Source organism: Tenrec ecaudatus, chromosome 2, assembly GCF_050624435.1.
Source record: "Tenrec ecaudatus isolate mTenEca1 chromosome 2, mTenEca1.hap1, whole genome shotgun sequence".
Classification (NCBI taxonomy): Eukaryota; Metazoa; Chordata; class Mammalia; order Afrosoricida; family Tenrecidae; genus Tenrec; species Tenrec ecaudatus.
In genome coordinates, this window is record NC_134531.1 from 74035010 (window position 1) to 74058458 (window position 23449).

The 23449-nt window shown below is 47.4% G+C and overlaps 1 protein-coding gene across 9 annotated transcripts in view; it reads left to right on the forward strand.

The window, feature by feature from the left end:
- The window catches only part of PDE8B (phosphodiesterase 8B), a 278883-nt gene that overhangs the window by 149895 nt on the left and 105539 nt on the right, over window positions 1–23449 (forward strand). For all 9 annotated transcript variants that reach the window (XM_075543049.1, XM_075543055.1, XM_075543051.1 and 6 more), the window contains 4 exons: window positions 9325–9515; window positions 13601–13660; window positions 15767–15824; window positions 22571–22659. In XM_075543049.1, the coding sequence (XP_075399164.1) occupies window positions 9325–9515; window positions 13601–13660; window positions 15767–15824; window positions 22571–22659 (398 nt within the window). The remainder of the gene's footprint in view (window positions 1–9324; window positions 9516–13600; window positions 13661–15766; window positions 15825–22570; window positions 22660–23449) is intronic.

A 23449-nucleotide genomic window follows, 5' to 3' on the forward strand; every position in this document is an offset into this window, starting at 1 on the left:
TGCCCACCCACCTTCCTCTCTATTCAGGTTTCTGTGGAGTTCCTGGAATGCTGCAAGGACGCATCTCTGCAGGGCCTATCAACCTGGTCCCTCAGCCTGGAATGCTTCCCCCAGAAACCCGCTTGGCTTACTTCGCGGTTTCCTCGGGCATTTGCCCTAACCACCCGGCTGAGTACCCATCCAGAGACCTTCCTTCTCTGGGTCCCTTTACCCTGCTCGCTTGTCTGTTTGCATATCCCTTATTAACTACTCATCTTCCAGATAATTCATATATCTACCATGCTGTCTGCTTATTGCCGACCCTTTCTCCACCCCTCCCGCCCTACCCCTCCCGCGACAATACAAGTTCCCTCACGTTATAGCAGAGGTTCGCAGCCTTCCTCACGCCGCAACCCTTTCATACAGCTCCTCCTGTTGCGGGGACCCCCAACCGTTCAATTATTTTCATTGCTAATGCATAATTGTAATTTGCTCCCATTATGAATTGTAATGTTAATGTTGATACACAAGATGCATTTTCTTTTTAAAATCATTTTATTGGGGCTCATACAACTCTAATCACAATCCATCCATCCATCCATTATGTCAAGCACATTTGTACATTTGTTGCCATCATCATTCTCAAAACATTTGCTTTCTACTTGAGCCCTTGGTATTGGCTCCTCAGTTTTATCCCTCCATCCCCGCTCCCCCTCCCTCCTAAACCCTTGATAATTATAAATTATTATTATTTTTCATGTCTTACATTGACCCATGTCTCCCTTCACCCACCTTTCTGTTGTCTGTCCCCCAGGGAGGGAGTTATATGTAGATCATTGTAATCAGGTCCCCCTTTCTACCCCACCTTTCCCTTCCCCTCCTGGTATGGCTACTCTCATTATTGGTCCTGAGGGGTTTATCTGTTCTGAATTCCCTGTGTTTCCAGATCTTATGTGTCCAAGTGTACATTCTCTGGTCTAGCCTGATTTGTAAGGTAGAATTGGGATCGAGATAGTGGGGGGCATTAAAGAACTAGAGGAGAGTTGTATGTTTCACCGTTGCCGCACTGCACCCTGACTGGCTTACCTCCTCCCCACAACCCTTCTGTAAGTTGCCTACAGATAGGCTTTGAGTCTCCACTCAACACTCCCCCTCATTCACAATGATATGGTTTTTTTGTTATTTGATGGCTGAAATCTGATCCCTTTGACACCTTGTGATCTCACAGGCTGCTGGTGTGCTTCCTCCATGTGGGCTTTGTTGCTTCTCAGCTAAATGGCTGCTTGTTTACCTTCAAGTCTTTAAGACCCCAGATGCTATATCTTTTGATAGCCGGGCACCATCAGCTTTCTTCGCCACATTTGCTTATGCACCTTTTTGTCTTCAGCGATCATGTCGGGAATAACCTTGCCTTTTTATAGAAAACATTACACAGAAATTTCAAAGTAAACAGGTTCACAGTTAAATTATATAATTTAAATAAGAAACAACATTTTAAAAGTTTTTAACAACTACGTGTGGCATTGAGATTGATAAGGAGATGGATCTGTGGACACGGATGTGGAGAGGAGGTATGGAGAGAGAGTCATTGTTTGGGAGGGAATCCCCTTCCATAAAATCAACTGGTCGCTGCTTTTCAGTTTTTCTCTTTTTTGTCTTTTTTCACTAGGACCTGGCTGGCTTTCTCTAAAAAAAAATTTTTTTTAATCTGTCTAATTGGTTTGCTGTTGGCGCTTCCTTAACTGTTTTCTAAAAGAGTTTACTAAATTATCATCAACAATATCGATCAAATTGGTTAACCAGTTCCTTATCATGATGCTGCTTGTCAAAAAACTCTTTGTTAGGACCCTTGTGCTTTTTATCTAAAAACAGTACAGAAAGCCACACAAACTAAGAAAATTATAGCAAAACACTTGGAACACAGCCACAAAAGGTTTAAACAACTCATACTAACAACACCAAGTAATGCTGAACAACCAAAACATGAACTACTATTGTTTACAAAAATCATGTGCGTTGGTCAGACACCAATGTTTCGTTCGAGCTCCGATGAAAAACTGCCTTGACACTTGGCGTCGAAATCCAGCTATGTCGAGTACTGATGCGGTTGAGTACCGGGGTTCTACTGTATAATTCCTTCTTGATCTAAAGCTCTTTCTTCTTATTATTTTTTAAAGCTCTTTCTTACCCATCTATGAGCGCCACTAGATTTTTTTTTCTCTAGTCAACCCGGCCTAACACACGGGGCATTTGAGACCACTGAACAGTACAGGCAATCTTAGGGATGCCTCGCTCCCCTGGAAAGACTTGAGCTTTGACTCTGTCTGCTGAATGAGATGGAAATGCGAGGACGTGCAGGGACAGGGAGTCATGCACAGGGGCTCGCCCTCCCGTGCTCCCCATCCATGCAATGCCACATAGTGCCCAGCTGCGCTCATGTCCCAGCTGGAAGGTAGGCTCTTCCGCTGCACAAGAAGTCTGTTTGAAGGCAGAATCAGGAGCAGGTTGTCCATGGCCCGCAGTTGAGCCTCTCAGAACACAGTGGTTCTGAGATACAGATGATTTTGTAGAGGCTCACAGCACTGAGCGAATCTGTTATTTAGCTAGATTATCCTTCATGGCGCACTGCTGCAAGGTTAGTAGTTCATAACCACCAGGTGTTCCGCGAGAGAAAGATGAGACTTTCTACTCCTGTAAAGATTTACAGACTTGGAAACCTCTAGAGCCAGTTCTACCCTGCCCTATAGGGTGACATTGAGCCAGAACTGACTCTAGGGCGGTGAGTGAGAGAGATCCTTCCAAGGACAGTTTTGGTTCAAGTTGAAGGCAATCTCAGGAGAGCCCTTTAGGCGTAACTGGTCTGGACTTTTAAAGAATTTGGGGTTCTGTCCCACAATAATTTCCCATTCTATCAAGATGATGCACCGAGGCCCTGCTCAAACAGGCAGTCATGATCAGCACCATCTGGTCCCTCCGGTTTCTGGGTAAGGTGAGGCTAGGGTTTGGGGAGACTTAATCCTGTAAACTAGTTGCTTCTTTGAACCTTTGGCTTCCTCCTTTCTCTTTTGCCCAGGCCATCAGAGACCATTAGCTGTATCATAGGGGGCCATTCTCAGGTTTTGAAGATGCCAGGCACTATTCACCAAACTAGAATGTAGAACACAAACTTCTAAGAATTCCATGATGCTAATTGGTTGTCAGTGACTATGGTCTTGCCACACTTCCCTGCTGCTGCTAGAACTGAAATACCACAGCGAATGGCTTTGACACACTTTTGTTCTCACTGTTTTGGAAACTAGAAGTCTAAATTCAGATGGTGGCTTCAGGGCAGCGGTTCTCAACCTGTGGGTCATGACCCCTTTGGGGTTGAACAACCCTTTCACAGGGGGCGCCCAATTCATAAAAGTGGCAAAATTACAATTATGAAGTAGCAACGAAAATATGGTTTTATGTTTGGAGTCACCACAACATGAGGAACTGTATTACAGGACAGTGGCATGAGGAAGGTTGAGAACCACTGCTTAGGGGATGGCTGATTCTGTTTGCTCTGGAGGAAGGCTTTTCCTCTTCAGCTTCTGTTTCCCCGTTCCTTGAAGATGTCCATGTGCCTTGGCATTTGCTCTTTATGTGATCTATTTTATACCTCAAAATTTATTGCCTCCGATGTACACTGATGTGACAAAGACAACTCACTCCTAAATGGAATGATAACTGCAGGCATAGAGATTAGGATCGATAACGTAATTCAAGCCGTACAATGCTATCCTTTGGCTCCCCCAAATCCATGTCCTTGCACATGCAAAGCACATTCTTTCATCACAGGTCCTAAGGTTATGCCTAAGAAGAATACATAATTATGTCCCTAATGTGCTTTATTACTGTATATACTCGAGTATAAGCCAACCCGAATATCAGCCGAGGCACCTAATTTTACCACAAAAACGGCATTAAAAGTGTGCTGAAAACTCGGCTTATACACAAGTAGATATATATATCTGAACATATGGACACACACATACCTGTATATATGTATATGTATCTATATATTATGCACACATATAAATACCTATAATACATATCTATGCTTACACTTATATATATGTGTAACCACACAAATCTTTTTTGTGTGTGTGCATATGTTGCCCTCATTATTTCTAGGCATTTCTTTTCTTTTTTTTATATTTTATTAGGGGCTCATACAACTCTTATCACAATCCATACATATACATACATCAATTGTATAAAGCACATCCGTACATTCTTTGCCCTAATCATTTTCAAAGCATTTGCTCTCCACTTAAGCCCTTTGCATCAGGTCCTCTTTTTTTCCCCTCCCTCCCCGCTCCCCCCTCCCTCATGAGCCCTTGATAATTTATAGATTGTTATTTTGTCATATCTTGCCCTATCCGGAGTTTCCCTTTCCCCTCTTCTCTGCCATCCCTCTCCCAGGGAGGAGGTCACATGTGGATCCTTGTAATCAGTTCCCCCTTTCCAACCCACTCACCCTCCACTCTCCCAGCCTCGCCCCTCACACCCCTGGTCCTGAAGGTATCGTCCACCCTGGATTCCCTGTGCCTCCAGCCCTCATATGTACCAGTGTACAACCTCTGCCCTATCCAGCCCTGCAAGGTAGAATTCGGATCATGGTAGTTGGGGGGAGGAAGCATCCAGGATCTGAGGGAAAGCTGTGTTCTTCATTGGTGCTACATCGCACCCTAACTGACCCATCTCCTCTCCTAGACCCCTCTGTGAGGGGATCTCCAGTGGCCGACACTTGGGCTTTGGGTCTCCACTCTGTACTTCCCCCTTCATTCACTGTGGTGTGTATATATATATGTATATGTATATATGCCTTATATATATAGCATGATGCCTTATATGTGGTCCCTTTGGCACCTTGTGATCGCACAGGCTGGTGTGCTTCTTCCATGTGGGTTTTGTTGCTTCTGAGCTAGATGGCCGCTTGTTCACCTTCAAGCCTTTAAGACCCTACACACTACCTCTTTTGATAGCCGGCCACCATCAGCTTTCTTCGCCACATTTGCTTATGCACCCGTTTGTCTTCGGCGATCGTATCATGGAGGTGTACAGTCAATGATATGATTTTTTGTTCTTTGATGCCTGATAACTGATCCCTTCGGGACCACATGATCACACAGGCTGGTGTGTTCTTCCATGTGGGATTTGTTGCTTCTGAGCTAGATGGCCGCTTGTTTATCTTCAAGCCTTTAAGACCCCAGACACTATCTCTTTTGATAGCCGGGCATCACCAGATTTCTTTGCCACATTTACTTGTTCACGCACTTTGGCTTCAGCAGTTTTGTCGGGAGGTTGAGTATAGTAGGGTGCCAATTTAATAAAAGAAAGTATTCATGAATTGAGGGAGTGCTTGCGTAGAGGCCCAAGGTCCTTCTGCCACCTTAATACTAAACCTATAAATATAGACACAGATCTATTTCCCCATCCTCATATATATATTTGCATGTACATGTCTTTGTCTAGACCTCTATAAATGCCCTTTGACTCCTAGCTCTTTCCTCCATCTCCCTTGACTTTCCTCCTGCCCTACTACCATGCTCTGTCCCCACCTGGGCTACAGCTATACCTCTTCTTTACGTAACCTTACCCTCGATCATTCCCTACCAGGCCATATGGACACACACATACCTGTATATATGTATATGTATCTATATATTATGCACACATATAAGTAACCACACAAATCTTTTTTTGCTGTTTTAGCTATTGCTGCGAAATTGTTACAAAATTATGTGTGTCATAAAATTTTTAAAAACCAAATTCACTGCCATCGAGTCGATTGATCCTCACTACTGGTGACCCTATAAGCATTTTCTAAAAACGCCTGTCTTTGTCCCTCTTAGGGACAGCATTTGCCTTGCTAAAGCAGTGTGCACTTCACCCTCATTCAAGGTAACCTGTCCTATCATCCAAAAGAGCAAGTGCTCACTACCTGGAGAAGGACTCCTGCCGCTCGCAAACCCCCCCCTCACCACCACCACCAATCCCTAGTAGTAACCAGTGAGTAACCAGTGAGTTTGGAAGTTCTTGACGCCCATTTTGTAGACTGAGCACATGACTCTGCAGATGTCTAAACCAGCTAACACAGTGTAGATAAGATTTTATTACAGAGCACAAATGTCCTCCTCAGTGGTGGACCAGGCTTGTCACTTATCGAGACGTTTCCCATGCATCTGGGTAGACGTCTTCAAAAAGGACATTTTAATAACTGTCTAACCATTCATGATGTGAATACAGCCTCCTTGATTTGACAGGGGTCATTTATGTCGTATTTTAACATGACAGGATTTTTTTTCTGTTTACATTAATTTTTAATCATTTATATTGTGAATTAGGTAGAGATCAAGATTAAACCAGATTGGCCAGCAGGTGATATTTTCTGAAGCTGGTTAGATGGGTTTGTGATGATTCCTGATCCTATCGCTTGTACTGCTTTCTTTCTTTTCCTTTTTCTTGTAACTGGGGGCTCTTACAGCTCTTATCACAATGCATACATATATCCATTGTGTCAGACACATCTGTACATATGTTGCCATCATCTTTTTCAAAACATTTTCTTTCTACTTGAGCCCCTGGCATCAGCTCCTCATTTCCCACTCCTCTCCCTCCTCCCCCATGGCCCCTTGATAATTTATAAATTCTTTTTTTTTCATGTCTCACACTGACTGCTATCTCATTTCACCCAATTTTCTGCTGTTACTCCCCCTGGGAGGGGGGCCATACATCGAGCCTTGTTAATGGTTCCCTTACTCCCCTCACCCCCTTACCCTCCTAGTATTGCTGCTCCCCTTATTGGTCCTGAGGGGTGTATCTGTCCTTGAGTCCCTGTGTTGGGAGTTCTTATCTGTACCAATGTACATGTTCTGGTTTAGCCAGATTTGTAAGGTAGAATTGGGGTCATGGTAGTGGGGGGTGGGGAGAAGCATTAAAGAACTAGAGGAAAGTTGTGTGCTTCATCGATACTGCACCCTGATTGGCTCTTCTCTTCCTTGTGGCCATTCTGACAGGGGGTGTCCAATTAATCACTGATGGGCTTTGGGCCTCCACTCTGCCCTCCCCGTCATTCTCATTGATAAGCTTTTTTGTTTGTTTTGGGTCTTTGATGCCTGACACCATATCCCATTGACACCTCATGATCACACAGGCTGGTGTGCTTCTTCCATGTGGGCTTTGTTGCTTCTAAGCTAGATGGCCGCTTATTTATCTTCAAGCCTTTAAGATCCCAGACACTGTATCTTTTGATAGTCAGGCACCATCAGCTTTCTTCACATTTGCTTATGCAACCATTTTGTCTTCGGCAATCATGTCAAAGAAGGTGAACATCACAGAGTACAATGTTAGTAGAACAAATTTTTGTTGGGTTGAGGGAGTACTTGAGTGGAGGCCCAATGTCCATTCACTACCATAATACTTTAGAAATAAATGTATACACATTGAGCTATTTCCCCATCATATATAACTATATTTACATATGTACATTCCTGTTTTTAGACCACTCTAAATGTCCTTTACTTCCCAGTTCTTTCCTCTATTTCCTTTTACTTTCCTCTCATCCCACCATCATTTCTAGTTTTTCCATTGTTAAGTGTTTTTTAAATGTAATGGTTATGGTGGGAGTGTTGCCTTGTTTCTGATTTTAAATGAAACACATTTGGTGATTTCCCATGAAGAACACTTCCTATTAACTTAAAGCCCTTTGTTGAGAAACTAACCCTCTGTTCACAATTGTTTAATTCAGAAGAGGGGTTCTAAAATAATTACCTTGAGATCATTGTGTTTATCCTTAGACCTGTCACCGTGAGATCCGGTTATTCCTATTAGTAGTAAGCACTTGTATTTCTCTGGAAAATCCCTATAGGTAGTTGCTCTTTCACTCAGCAAGTATTTACTGAGCGTTAGTGAGGGTGTCACGCTGTGCTGGGTACCATCTTTGCCTCCCAGAAGCTTAATTCTAAAGCAGGAAGAAGAATATAACCAGTATATAAATCATTTCAACTGGTGGTGAGACTTTCTGGCTAGCAGAAACCTTCGGTCTCTGAGTCAAGGGACAATGTGTGTGTGTGTGTGTGTGTGTGTAGTATTTCCACCTTCATATTGAATGGGACTGCACTTTTCAAGGAGGCAAATTGTCCTCACCTTAGCTCCAATCAGCTTTATAGTTCATGATCGTTATTCCTAAATTCTGTCAAGAGTCAAGGTGTGAGAATTAGTTATTTGATTTTTAGCATTTTATTGTGAAGGTGAGAATTCAGTTTTGAAATTTTCTGTGCTCCCTTGGTTTTCTGTGTCTTTATAGATCGTTTAACGCTAAATTCAGAGTCGCACTCTTAGAATTGTGAGGCAAATACCATTTGCACTGGCAGTGTGTGTGTGTGTGTGTGTGTGTGTGTGTGTGTGAATGAATGTGTGTGAATGTGCCAGCCATAATATCACCTATATCAATTATCCTGTTAGTAATGTTACTGCTTAGTCTACTTAGAAACAAAGATAACCTGGAAGTTAAAGATACTTAGAATTGACTGAGCATTTGCATTCTGTGTTGAATCATACAATGCTCATAATACACTTGATTTATATATTACTCGATGCCTTCAAGTTAGTTCCATTTTATAGTTACCCAGGCAGAGCTGAAGGAAACACTGCCCAGTCCGGCACCATCCCCACAATTGTCCCTATTTTTGAACCCATTGTTGCAGCCACTGCATCAATGTATCTCTGTAAGGGTCTTCCCTTTCTGTGACTTTGTCTCACTTACTGTGGACATGTTATCAGGAGAGACCCCCCCCCCCAAAACAAACAAACAAAAAAAGAAACACCACCATTGAGTCTATTTTTGACTCATAGCGACCCGGTAGGGTAGGGTAGGGTAGAATTGCACTTCTGGGTTTCTGAGCCCTTGAATCTCTACGGGAGTAGAAATCCACATCTTTCTCCCACAAAGCAGCTAGTGGGTTTCAACTGCTGACCTTGTAATTAGCAACCCAACACGTAAATCCACTACACTACCAGGGAGGGCTCCTACACAGGAGAGACCAGGCCCTGGCAAAGGACATTGTGCTTGGTAAACTAGAAGGGCACTTACGTGGCACCATTTATACCCTTGTCATACCGGTAGAGATCTTCGTAGATCTCAGAGATCTTGTCCAAGCAAATAGGCCCACTGTTAACAAGTGGAAGATCCGGGGCTCAAACCCAGCAGCCTCACTCAGAGGCTGAGTCTGCTCCAGCAGACCACCGACCCGCCTGTCTGTAGCCCAGCCTCGGAGCTGATGGTTTCTGACAGGCCACCCTTTCTGTGTGTTTCAGGTTTTGCTGATCTTCTCGAAGGCAGACAGTCAGAGCGATGGGTTCTGGTGGGCCTGCGACAGGGCTGGCTACAGATGCAGCATCTCGCGGACTCCGGAGTCAGCCCTCGAGTGCTTTTTAGATAAGCACCATGAAATCATTGTCATCGATCACAGACAGACTCGAAACTTTGATGCGGAAGCCGTGTGCAGGTACTGTACTGATTTCGTGAGCTTAGCCAACATCCCTTTCACAGCAGAAGGCCGTCACAGGTGTGTTTCCCTTCCTCCCAGGTTCTTCGCAAATACGTGTTGGCATCGCGGAGCAGTGGGTACAGAGCTCTGGGGTGAAAGCGGAAACTCTTGCTTGGCCTCCATTTCCACATTTGAGCTGCACTGTCTTTGAAAGCATAAGCTAGACTCCACGGGAAGCTTCAGGGGTTCCCCCGCCCCCCACAGTGTTGCTCATATTTCAAGAACAGCAGTAAAATCCACGCACTTCTTATTCCGTAGATAGGGTTTGGATTGAAACCAAATATCTCGATCATTATTCTGTCCCCAAATGAACATCGGCAATGTGTGAGAGGAAAGTGTTTCCGTCCCTGACACAGATGGTTAGCTCCGCCAGCAGCTTCCCGGCCTGGAGCAAAGGCAGCCGCTCCCGCACAGCGGCTTCCAGGGATCCTGCCCCCCCCCCCCCACCCTGTTCACAGCCTGCCTGTGCTCTGGAGGGAAGGCACGCCTGCGTCTGAAGAAATGCGCCCTCGGAAGCGTGTGTGCGTGCTGGGGAACTAACTGGTCCCCTTAGCAGAAGCGGGATGCTTTGAAGCTAACGAGAAAGAGGTCACTGATTAAGTGCTAATCCGGGGCCTCCTCGGGTGCCGATGGAGCTGGGGTTGCCTGGACAATTCCTTCCCGGAAAATGAAAGGTGGGGATGGCTTCTCGGAACCATCGGGGACGTGGCGCAGCTGAGTGGAGGAAGACAACCTGGTCCTCTGAGCCATTGCCTTTGCTCTTCTTTGTGACCTTCAAAGGGCCCCGCATTTTTCTCAAGGAAGGAACCTCTCCTAAAACCATGCTCCTGCTCTTGCGGAAGTTGCTCTTGGGCACTGAAGTGTCTGCCTACTTAATACTGTGCCCATTTGATCATGAAATATATGAGTGGCATTTTATATATGAAATCTCTTTACATGCATTTTTTGGGGGGGAGAATGAGGTCATTCTGACTCATTAAGACCCCCCCCCATGGCTTTGTTTTACTTTTCATACAAGATTCTGTATTCAGATACACATGGAATGACTTGAGATAGTAAATGATTTTTTAAGCGGTCTTTTTCGTTGAGAGAAAGCCGGCAGAGCGGACAGGTACGATCCTGCGCCTGAAGTATAAAGGGCGGTGGCTGTCTGCGCTGCACAGGGAAGCAGCAGCACCCCGTGCCTTCCGATGCCCGGCCTACGGTGCTGGTGGTGCGTGTGCCACCGTGCCTTCCGATGCCCAGCCTATGGAGCCGGTGGTGCGTGTGCCACCGTGCCTCCTGATGCCCGGCCTACGGAGCTGGTGGTGCGTGTGCCACCGTGCCTTCCGATGCCTGGCCTACGGAGCCGGTGGTGCGTGTGCCACCGTGCCTTCCGATGCCTGACCTACGGAGCCGGTGGTGCGTGTGCAGAGTGTGCATGACCACGCAGCACTTCCCACCGGCACGCACCCCTCAGAAGACGAGGCCCCAGCTCCGTGATGTGGGCGCTACCCTGGGCCTTGACACCCTGCCCTGGCTTCCTGGGGCCCCTGCCCACCCAGCCTCCCGCTTCTCATCCTCTCAGCCAGACCAGTTAGTGCCTGGAGGGCTGAGGGAGAGCGGTCAGCAGCAGGAGCGCCACCCCACGATGAGAGCCTGTCCCCTGCGAAGCCAGGAGCATACTCCTGACCGTTCATTTTCGCGAGGTACTGTAGGTCCCCCTCTTTCAGTGCTGCCCTTGGGGTGCAACAGGCCACCTGAAGGTGAGGCATACTTAGTGTTCTCCTGGAGAAAAGGGCACCCTAAGGCACCGCTCCTGTTCATTGGGTGCTAACTGGATGTCCGCTAAGTATCTGGCAAGCTTCTTCCTGTAAAGTAAGGCTAGATTAGCCCCGCCCCCAAACTCAAACCCACGACCTGCAAGTCCATTCTGACCCACAGTGACCTTAGGAGAGGACAGAGCGAAATGGCCCCTTTGGATTTCCAAAGCTGTAACACTTCAACGGAGTAGAAAGTCTCATCTTTTTCCCAAAGAGTGGCTGGTGCCTTCGAACTGCTGACCTTATGGTTGGCAGTTCAACATCCTCTGGAACCCCGTAGAGCAGAGTCAACTATCACTGTGGGTTTCTGAGACTGAACTTTTATGGGAATAGAAGCCTCATCTCTCTCCTACCTGGTGGTTTTGAACTGCCCTCGCAGCTAAGAGCCAACACGAACCCACTGTACTGCCAGGGGTCCTTTGAGTCTCCCAAGCAAGACCTGTTCTGCAGGGTGACTGGATGGAGGATAATCCATGCTAGCGTTGGACCTTTCCCACCGTCTGCCTCCTAGTGAGCGAAGGCGTCCCCTCCAAAGGAGCTGGTTCCAATACTATTTATCCACATGGGGAAACGTCGCTTTCCGGGAATAAGTACCATGCCTGATCATTGTCTTGAGCCTTCTTCCTCATACAGCGGGCTCTCAAGGAAGGGTTTTCTTTGAGAGAAAGAGGAGGGAGAGAAGTTAGGAAAACCTGGATTGTCCACAGTGGGGGGGGCGAGGGAATCAGTGTCCCCCGGGGAAAGGCAGTATAAGTCCCTACAGTGAGGAGGAACAGAAGCCAGCAGCGAACTGCCAAGAGCTGGAAATTAAAACAAACACCCTTTGCTCTGGAGTAGCCTGGAGCTCACCTTCAGTACCTGGAGAGGATGGCTCCTTTCTGTGGGATCTCAAAATAAGCAGAGGTCAGCCTAGGGAACAGGTCAAAGCAAGTATCCTCATTTGTATTAAGACACAGTGTGTGGCTCTTTATTAAAAATTCATCCAAATTGCGACCCCACCTTCCCGTGACAGAATTATCCAGAATCTAATCAACAGATAAGGCATCTAGGCACAGCACTACAAGAGGATTTTAAAATTGCACAGCCTAATTTATTTCAATCCTGATCTGTTCCTCCAGGAGTCCTGGTTGCATAGTGGTTAAGCATTGGGCTGCTAACCTCAACAGTTTGAAACCAGCACCCCTCCAAGGGAGAAAGGCAAGGCGTTCTACGTGCATCGAGTTGCAGTCTCAGAAACCCTGCGCGGCAGTTCTACCCTGTCCTCTTGGGTTGCTATGAGTCTGAACTGACTTCATGGCAGGGAGTTTGGACTTTATATTCCGAAGCAATAAACAAGGCGTATGCCTGGCGTGGGTCGGCCGATAGAGCTACAGTGGCAGGGACTCTTCTCACCGCATTCTCAGCTCCAGCTGATGACCCAGTTCTTTTTTTTTTTTTTTAATCATTTTATCGGGGCTCATACAACTCTTGACAATCCTTCCATCCATCCATTGTGTCAAGCACATTTGTACATTTGTTGCCATCGTCATTCTCAAAACGTTTGCTTTCTACTCGAGCCCTTGATATCAGCTCCTCATTTCCCCCTTCCCTCCCCGCTCCCTCCCTCACGAACCCTTGATAATTTATAAATTGTTGTTATTTTGTCACGTCTTACACTGACCGACGTCTCCCTTCACCCACTTCTCTGTGATGGCCCAGTTCTTTCAAAGCAGGTGCGCACAGACAATGGCACGGCAGAAGGTGACGGTGCTCTCTCTGCATGCCTGCGATAGGCTTTAACCTGCATTCGTAGAGCCAGCAGCCTTAGAGATTTCCATCTTTAAGATGAGCTTTCTGAACCACCTACTATTTGACAAGGACAAAGATCCAGCCCAATTAGTTCCCTCAAGTTTACACCGATAGTGAGAGGACTGTAGGACTGCCAGGGGGTTGGTTTTGGGTTTTTTTTGTGTTTTTTTTTTTTTTATTTCAGGGTGAAGTTTCCATCAGAAACATGGAATTTAAGTGGAATATGCCAATTTTTGAAGTGGAAAATTGGCAGGTCCGACCTGTGGGATAATTGCCTGCGAGTTGTCCTGAGCCACAAGGACATCTCTTCCTTGTTAGCCTCCTGTGCCGTCAGACGTTTTTCCATGTAGAGAGAGTTGATTTTGCACCACGTGGGAAGCGAGGGAGCCCCGCACTGTGTGCACGTAAGGCAGCCCAGGCTGCCTGGTTTGACATGGAACCTTCTCGTTGCAGGTCGATCCGGGCCACGAACCCCTCGGAGCACACGGTGATCCTGGCGGTGGTTTCGCAAGCGTGAGTGTCCCCTCCGTCACCCGTAGGCAGCATGTGCCTGCCACCATCCAGTCACTGAGCTCGAGAAACAATGGCTCTCTCTTTGACCCTGTGACGCCCGTTGTAGCCCCTGCACTGGGGAGTTCGGTTTGCTTCACAGATTTCTAGAAATATCTCTTCTTTGGGGTTTTGTTTTTCTCGTCATCGTATTTAATGGCTGTTAGCACTCACTCCCACACCTCGGTGAGGGCCGGGGGAGGCTGTTATCCGCTAGAAACGAATCCACAAGCCGGGGAGGAGCAGGGCTGGAGAGAAAAACATTATTCTCGTCTGTCTGCTCTGAGAAGAAAAAAACTGGAGCAATTACGGGGTTCTCACAAGACCAGAGGAAAAGTGTCAGCGTGAGGACCGAGAAGTCACTAAACCCAGTGCCCAGGCAGGAGTGCCCACTTTATGTCAAGACTGTTCCGCGGCCAGAAGCAGGGCAGGAGGATTTATGCCAACCCTGGAAGGCAACGACGAGGGCTTGGGCTTAGGTTTACTGTTTGCGAGGGCCAGTACTTAAAATAAAAAAAACAAATAGCCAGGTTGGAATCTTTGCAAATACCAACATTTGTTTCAGTCACTTAATGAGCATTGTGAGCTTTCGGGAGACTAGACCGTAGTAAAGCGGGCGAGCTGCACCACGGCTGTCAGAGCCAAGAACTCACACAGGAAGGTCTCCCCGCAGACAGGCCTGAGAGCAGTCTTCACTCCCAGGCTGTCTTGGGACAGTGGGAACTCATGACCTGCAAATCTTGCCCTGGTCAACGACTCCTACGTGCCTGTTCCTCCTTGAGCGTTTCCTTAGGACCTGTGTTACCTCACTTTGCTTGACCAAACCTTCCACTGGCTGTGATCTCAGAAACTCAAAGAAAGCATCCCCATTGGCTGCTTAACACTTCCTATCCTGGTGGGTGGTAGGACCCCCACCCCCCCGGGACAGGGTGGGGGTGAGTGTGAGAATCTTCCATGTAAAGCAACTCTTCTGTGATCATCTTACTTGTATTTAATCTTCTGTGGGCGATGAGATCTTTCCAAGGCCTTTGAGTCCCAGACCTGGAGACCAGGCACATACTGGAGCCCCACAGCCGTCTTCTCCCAGCATGGCCTGTTCCACAGACCACAGGAAAAAGCACTTTATTTTTCCCCTATTCAGAGAGCAAAAATATTACTCAACCCTGCCAAGTCAAGGTGGCTGTGAATTGTGATTTCTCACTCCGTTTTTCAATGAAAAGACTTCGTATTTCTAAAGATTGGAAAGAAAAAGAAAGAAATACTGTGAATGGTGGCGTCTTGTGCCCCTCAGCTAATGGGATAGGGCTAGAACGTGGTTCACTCCTTTGGAACCCTCTGTGTGCCCTCCTCTCTTACCACGTAGAGGTGGATGGAGCCTGGAGTTTACAAGGAAAACAGGGATGAGTGGGACTCACTCTTCCCCGAGGGCAGAAGTGGGGCCTCCTCTGAGCACTGGAGTGTCTTTTAGCTGCCCCTCCACCCAGTCACTGTTTCATGCCTCTTTCCCACAGCAGGCAGACCCTGGCGGGAGCCCTCATGATATAGTGATTATGTGCCGGGCTGCCGTCCGCAAGGAAGGTCAGCAGTTGGAAACCACCAGCCGGCTGCTCTGTGGGAGAAAGATGGAGCTTTCTACTCCTGTCCAAAGGAACAGGCTCAGAAACCCACAAGAGGCGGTTCTACCCAGTCCTATGGGGTCGCCACGAGACAAAATTGACTCAATAGCAATGAAGGGTTTTGTGTTTGTTTATTTTTTGTTTGTTTAATAGCCCATCTTAATTGCTAGCTGTCACGGGGACCCTGTTTTCCCCATTAACAGGGGGAGTCTGGCCAAAGCAGGCCTTCCTGAAGGACTCCTCCTTTGTAACTGAGGACCACCCACCCCCCCTCACCACCCCTTTTGTTGTCTTTGCACCTTGAAGGCCAGCATGGGAGTCTAAAGGAAAGTGGGGTTGCGTGTTGGTCAGGACGCCATCCTTGGAGCGAAAGCCATGTCTGCCTCTCAGTGTTTCGATGTGAGGAGTCCTGGTTTGTAGCTGCTGAGTGACCACACTTTCTGCTTTGCTGCAGGTCGGGTGACCACGAAGAGGCCTCCGTCCTTCCTCTTCTCCATGCAGGATTCAACAGGGTATGTAGACGGTGAGCCAGGGCCTTTCCCCTGACTAGTCAGTACCAACAAAACCAAATTGCTACCTGTCACTGTTAAAGGAACCAAGCCCCCAGGCCGTGAGGGAGACGAATGAATCCTGTTCCAATGGGATTTCAACATGTGACTGCTGGTCAATCTTTTCTTTTTTCCCCCCAAGTTTTATTGGCACATAGTTTACATATCATACAGTTCAATCATTCCATCATATCAAGAGTCACTAAACAGTCACGACCACATCAGTCTTAGAGCATCCTCCCCCCGTTGAATAAATCGTCTTTAACCTGAGTTGGCCAATCACTGTCAGTTCTGGTGCTCTCTCCCCCTACCGCCTTCATTGTTTACTCCCCCAATCCCCTTTCCCTCCCTATCCCCAACCCCACCCCTACATTCCCTAGGGCCTCTAGTGTCAGTGATTCTCATTATGCACCCACTCTGCCTGTGCTTCATAGCTGGGACACCCAACAGAGAAGAGTAAAGAACAAAATTGTACTAAGGGGGTAAGGCAAAAGTCATATTAGTGTAAAGACAAAAATACAAATGATGTGTAAGAAGAAAAAGACCCCTATTTCTGTCATGGAAGAAGTTAAGAGGTACTTGCCTTTGCGTGTGAATTTGTCAACTCCACAAGTGTTGTGTTTGATCCAGCATCAACAAGATTACAATGGTCTCTGCCCAATTATAAGGCTGTTTGAGACTCTTGCCTTTGGCTAGAGCAGATCTGCCAGCGGCTCAGTCTGACCATAGCCTTCCACAAATTGGGTGTTCATAGCATTGACTCGGATGCTTTTTTCTTCACCATACTCAAATATTGTAATTATCATCTTTGGATCACACAAGCTGGTGTGCTTCTTCCATGTGAACTTAGTTGACGCCTCACTTAGATGGCTGCTTGTTTGAATACAAGCCTGTGAAACTCCAGACACTATTCCAATTGACAGCGGGTCACCCTCTACTTTCTTCACCACACTTTGCTGTAGCACCCTTCTCTTCAGTCATCTTTTAATGAAGGCGTGCGTTGAGCAGGGTCATGATATAAGAACGAATTGTTCTTAAGTTAGAACTAAGATTTCATACAAGACCCAAACCCATACCTGGATCTGATTTTGCCCCCTGTACCTTGCGAGTTAATACATATAGTCAATGTTTTTTTCTCCTGTATATCTTTTAATTTTTTATTGTGATTTGGGTGAATGTTTACAGAGAAACTTAGTGTTCCATCCTAGAGTTCATACACATTTTTTTCGTGGCGGTGATTGCAGTCCCCACTATGTAACAGCGCTTGTCCCATCTCCTCCTTGTGTTGCCCGTTTCCCTTTGTCCTTCTTCCCGCTCCCTTCCTTCTGAACGTTGGTTGTCTCTGGTCATATGCTGTCAGTCTTGTATGGTTGGTTGGTTGGAAATGTATACCTTCCACTATTAATATTCACCAGTTAGGCCTGTCTGCGGTCAGGCTGAAACTTGAGCCATGGGAAGCACGTGGGAGACTTCATTTCCAGGCCTGGAGGGGTGACTCAAGGCTTCATGCTCCTAGGTTTCGTTGGTCTCTGTCTGAGCAGTAAACCTGGTCTTCTTTATGATTTGGGAGTTTGTTCCACATTTTCCTCCGACTCTACCTAGGACCTTCCATTGTGATCCCTTTCAGAGAGATCAGTATGTTATGTAGAGCTGGGCACCATCTAATTCTTTTGGTCTCAGGGATGACTTTATACATCTTGGCTACAGATTTATAGTGATACAAAACCACCTTATAGCAGATCAAACTTTTGTAGTCCCCAAGTAACTTTATTTGTGAAGTAGAAAGAACACAGAATTTAATCATATATAAACAGATCTATAAAAACCAACATCTGGGGTGCTGTGCTTGCCACTATAACTTTCCCCATAGGGATAGACACAGTATGGGAGAAGGCTGAAGGTTTGGATGGAGACAATTTTGTGTGTGTGTGTGTGTGTGTGTGTGTGTGTGCTAATATAAAGAAGATGGAATGGAATGGATTTTTAAAAGAAAAGGACGATTGGAGTTTAGATGCTTAAAAGGTGTTTTTAAGTGAAGGCCTTTGTGTACTAGCAATGTTTTGTATTTGACTAAGGTTTTCAGTTGGGGCCCACCTAGTGGTCCCACAGAGAAAAAGCTTAAAAGAGTCCAGCCATGAAAACCCTGTGGGGTCATTCTAGTCTGTCACACATTGGGGTCACATGATCAGAACTGGCACAGTAGCAATAAGGTCTTATATTTTTTAGTATAAAAGGAAAACAAATTCCTAGAGAAAGGAAGGTCTCATTGTGTGTTTAATTACTTTTTTATCTAACACAGATTATTCCTATTAAAAAAAAGATTTCCCTTTGAAAAATAATTAGGTTGGGTCCCTGAGTTGACTTATGTGACTCTTGTGGGTAATTTAAACTCAAGTAAATGGCCTATTGTATCCTGTAAGTGCTTGGTTTAAACAAATATTAACAAAGAAAAATTCTTTGAGTGACAATGATATGAATAGCAGATTCAACTTGAAGATGAAGAGTCACTCCTTCCAAGTAGACTTAGTAAAGTAAATAAACTAGACTTAGCCAGTATCCCCAAGTCTCTTGATAGATGTGGCGATGGCTCTTTTCACCGAAGACCATCAACCAAAAGGTGCCTGCCTCCACCTGGTGAGTCGTGCAATGTCCTCTGGGTGCTTCCAGCCGTGGGCCTTTGCTCCTCTGCGCTCTGAAGCAACCAGTCTTGGTTGTGCCTACGGATGCCTTTGTGAGGCAGTTGTCTTGTGCTGTAGTGTGCCTCAGGGTCACAGTGGCAGGTCTGAACAACGTATGCAAGGCACTGTTTCTCGAGGTGCCCTGGAAAGGGAGGTTTCTCATTAGCAATAGTCTTCATTCATCCAACCTGTGCCTTGCGTGTCTGTCAACTCATCTCAAAGGTTGGCATTCGTTCTTACTTGCTGTGATGTCTTGACAGGAATGCCTAAGACAGTGCTTTTGATCTGGGGAACAGAGTCAAAAATAAGGCGGGCGGGCGGGCAGGCAGGCGGGCGGCAGCAGCCGGGTGGCCGAGGCAGGCGCTTCTTCGCTTGGTCCCTTCCTGAGCATTCATGCTCACATTAGTCAGGTCCTCAGAGCAGCGGTTGGTCCGACCCGAGAGCCTAAGGGCCTAGATGTTCCTCATTACCTGGGGCAGGTTGGAGGCGGCAGCGACACCCGGATGCTACCTCAGCTACAGTGTCCTGTCAGAATCCTGCTTTCCAGTGCAGCCTGCCTGCCCCCTCTCGCAGGGTATAGAGGAGAGAGGAGGCCCGTCCTGAGGGCAGGCTGTGGAGACAACGTGGGAGCAGAAGCAGTACCTTGAGGAGGGAGGTCAATCCGGTCTTTTCACACATCGGGCACATCCTGTGTGTGCTGTTCAGGAAAGTTGAGGTTTCTGTCCTGGGGTAGTGCTGATGTTCACTGTGAGCCCCATGATCCAGCCTCCTGTGGGCCCAAGGATGGCACCCTCTTTCCGGGCCCCCCTGGAATTTGGTGTGGTCGGTGCACCCTGAACCTGTCTGGGCTCTGCCCCAGGGAGGCTCACTGTGCCCCGATGCTTCCCTTCCTGAGTTTCTGGGGCATGAGGGCCCGTGAGGCTCATCTCCAGGTGTCTGGTCTCCTTTTTGGGGCAAAATCCTGCCTTTGGCAACTCGCTTCCCAAAAACCCTTCCAAATATGCCAGCAATCCCTGCCTTCTGCGTGGCTTGTTTCCCATCTCTGGGTTGTTTTGAATGCATGAAATCACTTGCTGAAATTCAGCCCTGTGTTGCTCGCTAATTGGCTGGTGCTTGAGTCAGGTCCCTGAGTGGGGATCCGGGGAACAGGTTGTGCCGCAGCTCTTCCGCAGCCAGGCCCCAGAAGCCCTGTGTGCATTAGGGGCCAGCTGACAGAATGTTCTGCAGCCAGGGCCTGCACAGGGCCATGCCACACTTTGAAATTCACCTTTCTGGGTCCCCTTTAGGTTTGAAAAGATCTTATTCAATCTGGTGAGGACTTAGGGAACAGGGGCCAGCCAGGGGATGTGGCTTTAAGACAGTTCCCCACCCCTGAGACATTTACAGCACAGGAGGAAGTGGGAAGCCAAGATTGATTATATGTCAGGCTAGCTTCTTGGCGATTGACTTAATCCTCATCTCCATATTTCATACCCCTGGTTTTGTTTTTTTGCAAATGAGAACGTAAGCTCCAAATGACTAAGGAGCTAACCAGACTCCTGACAAAGTCAGGATGCGATGCTCGTGCTTGCTTCGCTGTCACTTCCAGCCCGGTCCGCTCAGACAGTATTTCCCAAACCGCTCAAAAAGCCTAACTGGGCATCTGTGATCAGAGCCTGCGTCTCCCAGAGTGCCCCTGCACGCCCGTCACACTGCCTGGTAGCTCAGATCCCAACACTACTCACCTCACTTTAAAAATAAAGAAAGAAATCCTTATAATGCACAATGCTCTCTGCTGCTGTTGCTGTGAGGTGCCACCACGGCGGTTCCACCTCCGAGCGAGCCCGTGGGCAACAGAAGCAAACGCCGCCCTGCCCTCAGCCCTCCTCCCACGTGCTCGAGCCCTTGAGTGCAGTCCCTGTGTCAGTCCACCTCCCCAGCGCTTTCCCCTTTCTCGCTGCCCCTCCGCCTTACTGAGCATGCTGCCTTTCCCTGGGGATGGGCCATCCTGACCGCATGTCCAAAGCACATGGGACGAGTTTCAGCGTCCTCACCTCGAAGGAGCGCTTTGACTGCCCTCCTTGAAGGCTGCTTTGTCTGTTCTGTTGGCAGCCCACTGCACTTGAATGTTCTGTGCAGCACCACGGTGCAGATGCACTGATCGCGCGGCTGTCTTCCTCATTCTGCGTCCAACTTTCACATGCCTACGAGGCGATGGCAAATACCGCGACTGGCGTCTGGCACACCTGATAGATATAAATGTTTCATAGCCTCAGCTAACACCCCTCAGGGCTTTGCCCAAACTCTCCAAACAAACTCATTCCCACAGAGTTGATGCCAACTCATAACATAGAGGACTGCCCCCTGGGGATTTATGACACTGCAAATCTTTATGGGAGTGGAAAGCCCCATTCTCCGCCTACAAAGTGGCTGGTGATTTCAAACTGCTGGCCTTGCATTTAGCAGCCCAACGAGGTACAACTATGCCACCAGGGCTTTGTAGAAGCTGACATATCAGCCTCACTCATCCAAAGGCTAAGCGCGAACTCGGGATCCCTGGGAGGTGCACGTGGGTAATGCACTCTGCTGCTAACTGCAAATTTGGGGGTTCAAGAAGCAAGGCGTAGGCAGCCTTAGAACACCCCCTCCCTTGTTAAAGTCATTTCTAGCTGGAATAGTGGGGTACAAGCGGCACAGGGAAAACCGGGGGCCTTTAAGGTACTCATGCTGGAGATAAGTACAGGGTGGTGATTCTCACCAGCAGCTGCGGCAGGAGACAGGCGAGGCCGGCAGCACTAGTGCCGGCCGAGCCCAGAAACTCTAAGGAGCAGTTCTACTCGGTCTGTGAGTTGGCATTGACCCAATGGCAGTGAGCTTCATTGTTTGGCCTCTTTATCTGCCCCAGGTGTGCAAACAGACAGGCGCATGGGAAGAATGGCTCCGGGTGGGTGAGGGGTAGGTGATCTGGAAGGGCTGGGTTCTGTCTCTGGCCAACTTGGTTGAAAAACTTCTAAAACATATATCCTCTGCCAGGGCTTGTCTAGCTCTCTGAGAGGTAAAACCTTGAACTGTAGTTATTACCTGTCTTTCTACTTACTAGTTCATCAGCCATATGCTTAGAACAGTTTGCCTGGTGTGTGTGGTGTGTGTGTCTAATAGATGAAAATGGAGGGCATCTCCCCTCTTTCTAAGTAGAACCGTCCTTAAGCCTGTCTGTTATGACCTGTTGCTTTTCTCTTTTCTCCTTTCTTCATCTCACTAAGTATTGAGAGACTCCTAACAGGGACGTGCCCAGTGTGAGCCTCTTCTACACAGTGCAGCACATATAAGAAGTTTTTTAAATGACTTGGATTTCTAAGTAAAGGAAGCTGTATGATTTTCTTATCTGTCTGCTCTGTGTGGAACCCTGGGCTGGGCCCTCTGAGCATCAGGAAGGGAACAAAGACTGACCCTCACCTGGGGAGATCACATCACCATGTGGTACAGACTTAAGCATGTCCAGTGTTGGGCTATAGATGGTCATTCTCACTCACTCCCATTGAGTCGATTCCGACTCATTGAAACCCTACAGGACAGGGTAGAACTGCTCCTATGGGTTTCTGAGACTGTAACGCTTCACAGGAGAAGAAAGCCTCATCTTTCCCCTGAGGAGCAGCTGGTGGTTTTGAACTGCTGACCTTTTGGTCAGCAGCCCAACACATAGCCCACTAGGCCACCAGGGCACCTTGATCATCATTAGCACAATATAAAGTAAAAAAGCCTTAGTAATGAAGAAGGTTGGGAGGCATACTACGGCCGGGGTTGTTTATTTTCTGATGAGCGTTTGTAATGATCTTTCTGACTCCTTTTAATATCACCTGCCTCGTTAATGTCTCCGAATTTGAACAACGATTTTCAAGATACCTCAAGACGTGTTCGAATACATTCCATCTTACCCACTAGTTGTCTTATGAAACTGAGTTACTGGGGCTAGGGGACTTGTTAAGTTCCTCTATTTGACTCTTTATGAAGTAATCGTATATGTCTCATGTGCTGTCTCTTTTCCTCTTCCAGAGATATGTGGAGAATAGCAACATCACTGCTTGCTATAATGAACTGATTCAAATAGAGCACGGGGAAGTCCGCTCACAGTTCAAACTGCGGTATGTAGAAGTTGCTCACGCCAAGTTGGCAGATCTGGAAAAAGCTTGTCTGCCCCAGGCTGGTATTCACGGGTTCTAGCTGACTCCCAGGAACTATGAGGTCATTACTGGGAAGTGGCAGGGCGACACCAGGAGCCCTGGATAATATGTGATAAATGAGAAGCATTTATTCTTTTCACAGTATTTCCCACTGTTTGCAGCAGTTTTTAAAATTATACCCTAAGAAGGGTTTGATTTTTGCACAATTAGATCCAGCTTAAGAACAGCTTTTAAGAATTACTTTTCGACTCACTCCTATCAATGTTTACAAACCCCTTCGTGGATGGGATTGTTAGGAGCACGTGTAAGCCGGTGCCTATTTATTGTGCTCACCATCGTGACTGCCGTGTGCCCACAGGAACCGATTTTGCCAGGTCGGTTCATGACCTGAACATGCACGAGGTACCAAGAGGCTGCTGGTAAGTCTCCACAGGCCGCTGGTCCTGTAAGAGCAGGCCTCCCTGAGTTGCTCACTTCTGGGATGGGACTCTCTTAGTGTCTCCCTTGGCTCAGAGTGCTGGGTGCTCTGTTTCCGGGACACCACGGAATATCATGGCCCTAGCTCGTGGACTTAGACATGACTCTGGTGAGGATGGCGTGGGCCTGGGTCCTGTCTTGTTCGGTTGTACACGGTCAGAGGTGACCCGACAAGCACCAAACAACAGCGGCTCACGCCTAGCAGTGAGCACTCTCCCCTCTAGCGCCCTCCCAGGACACTGCTTTCCTCTCCCTGCCCTCCTCCTCCTCCAGA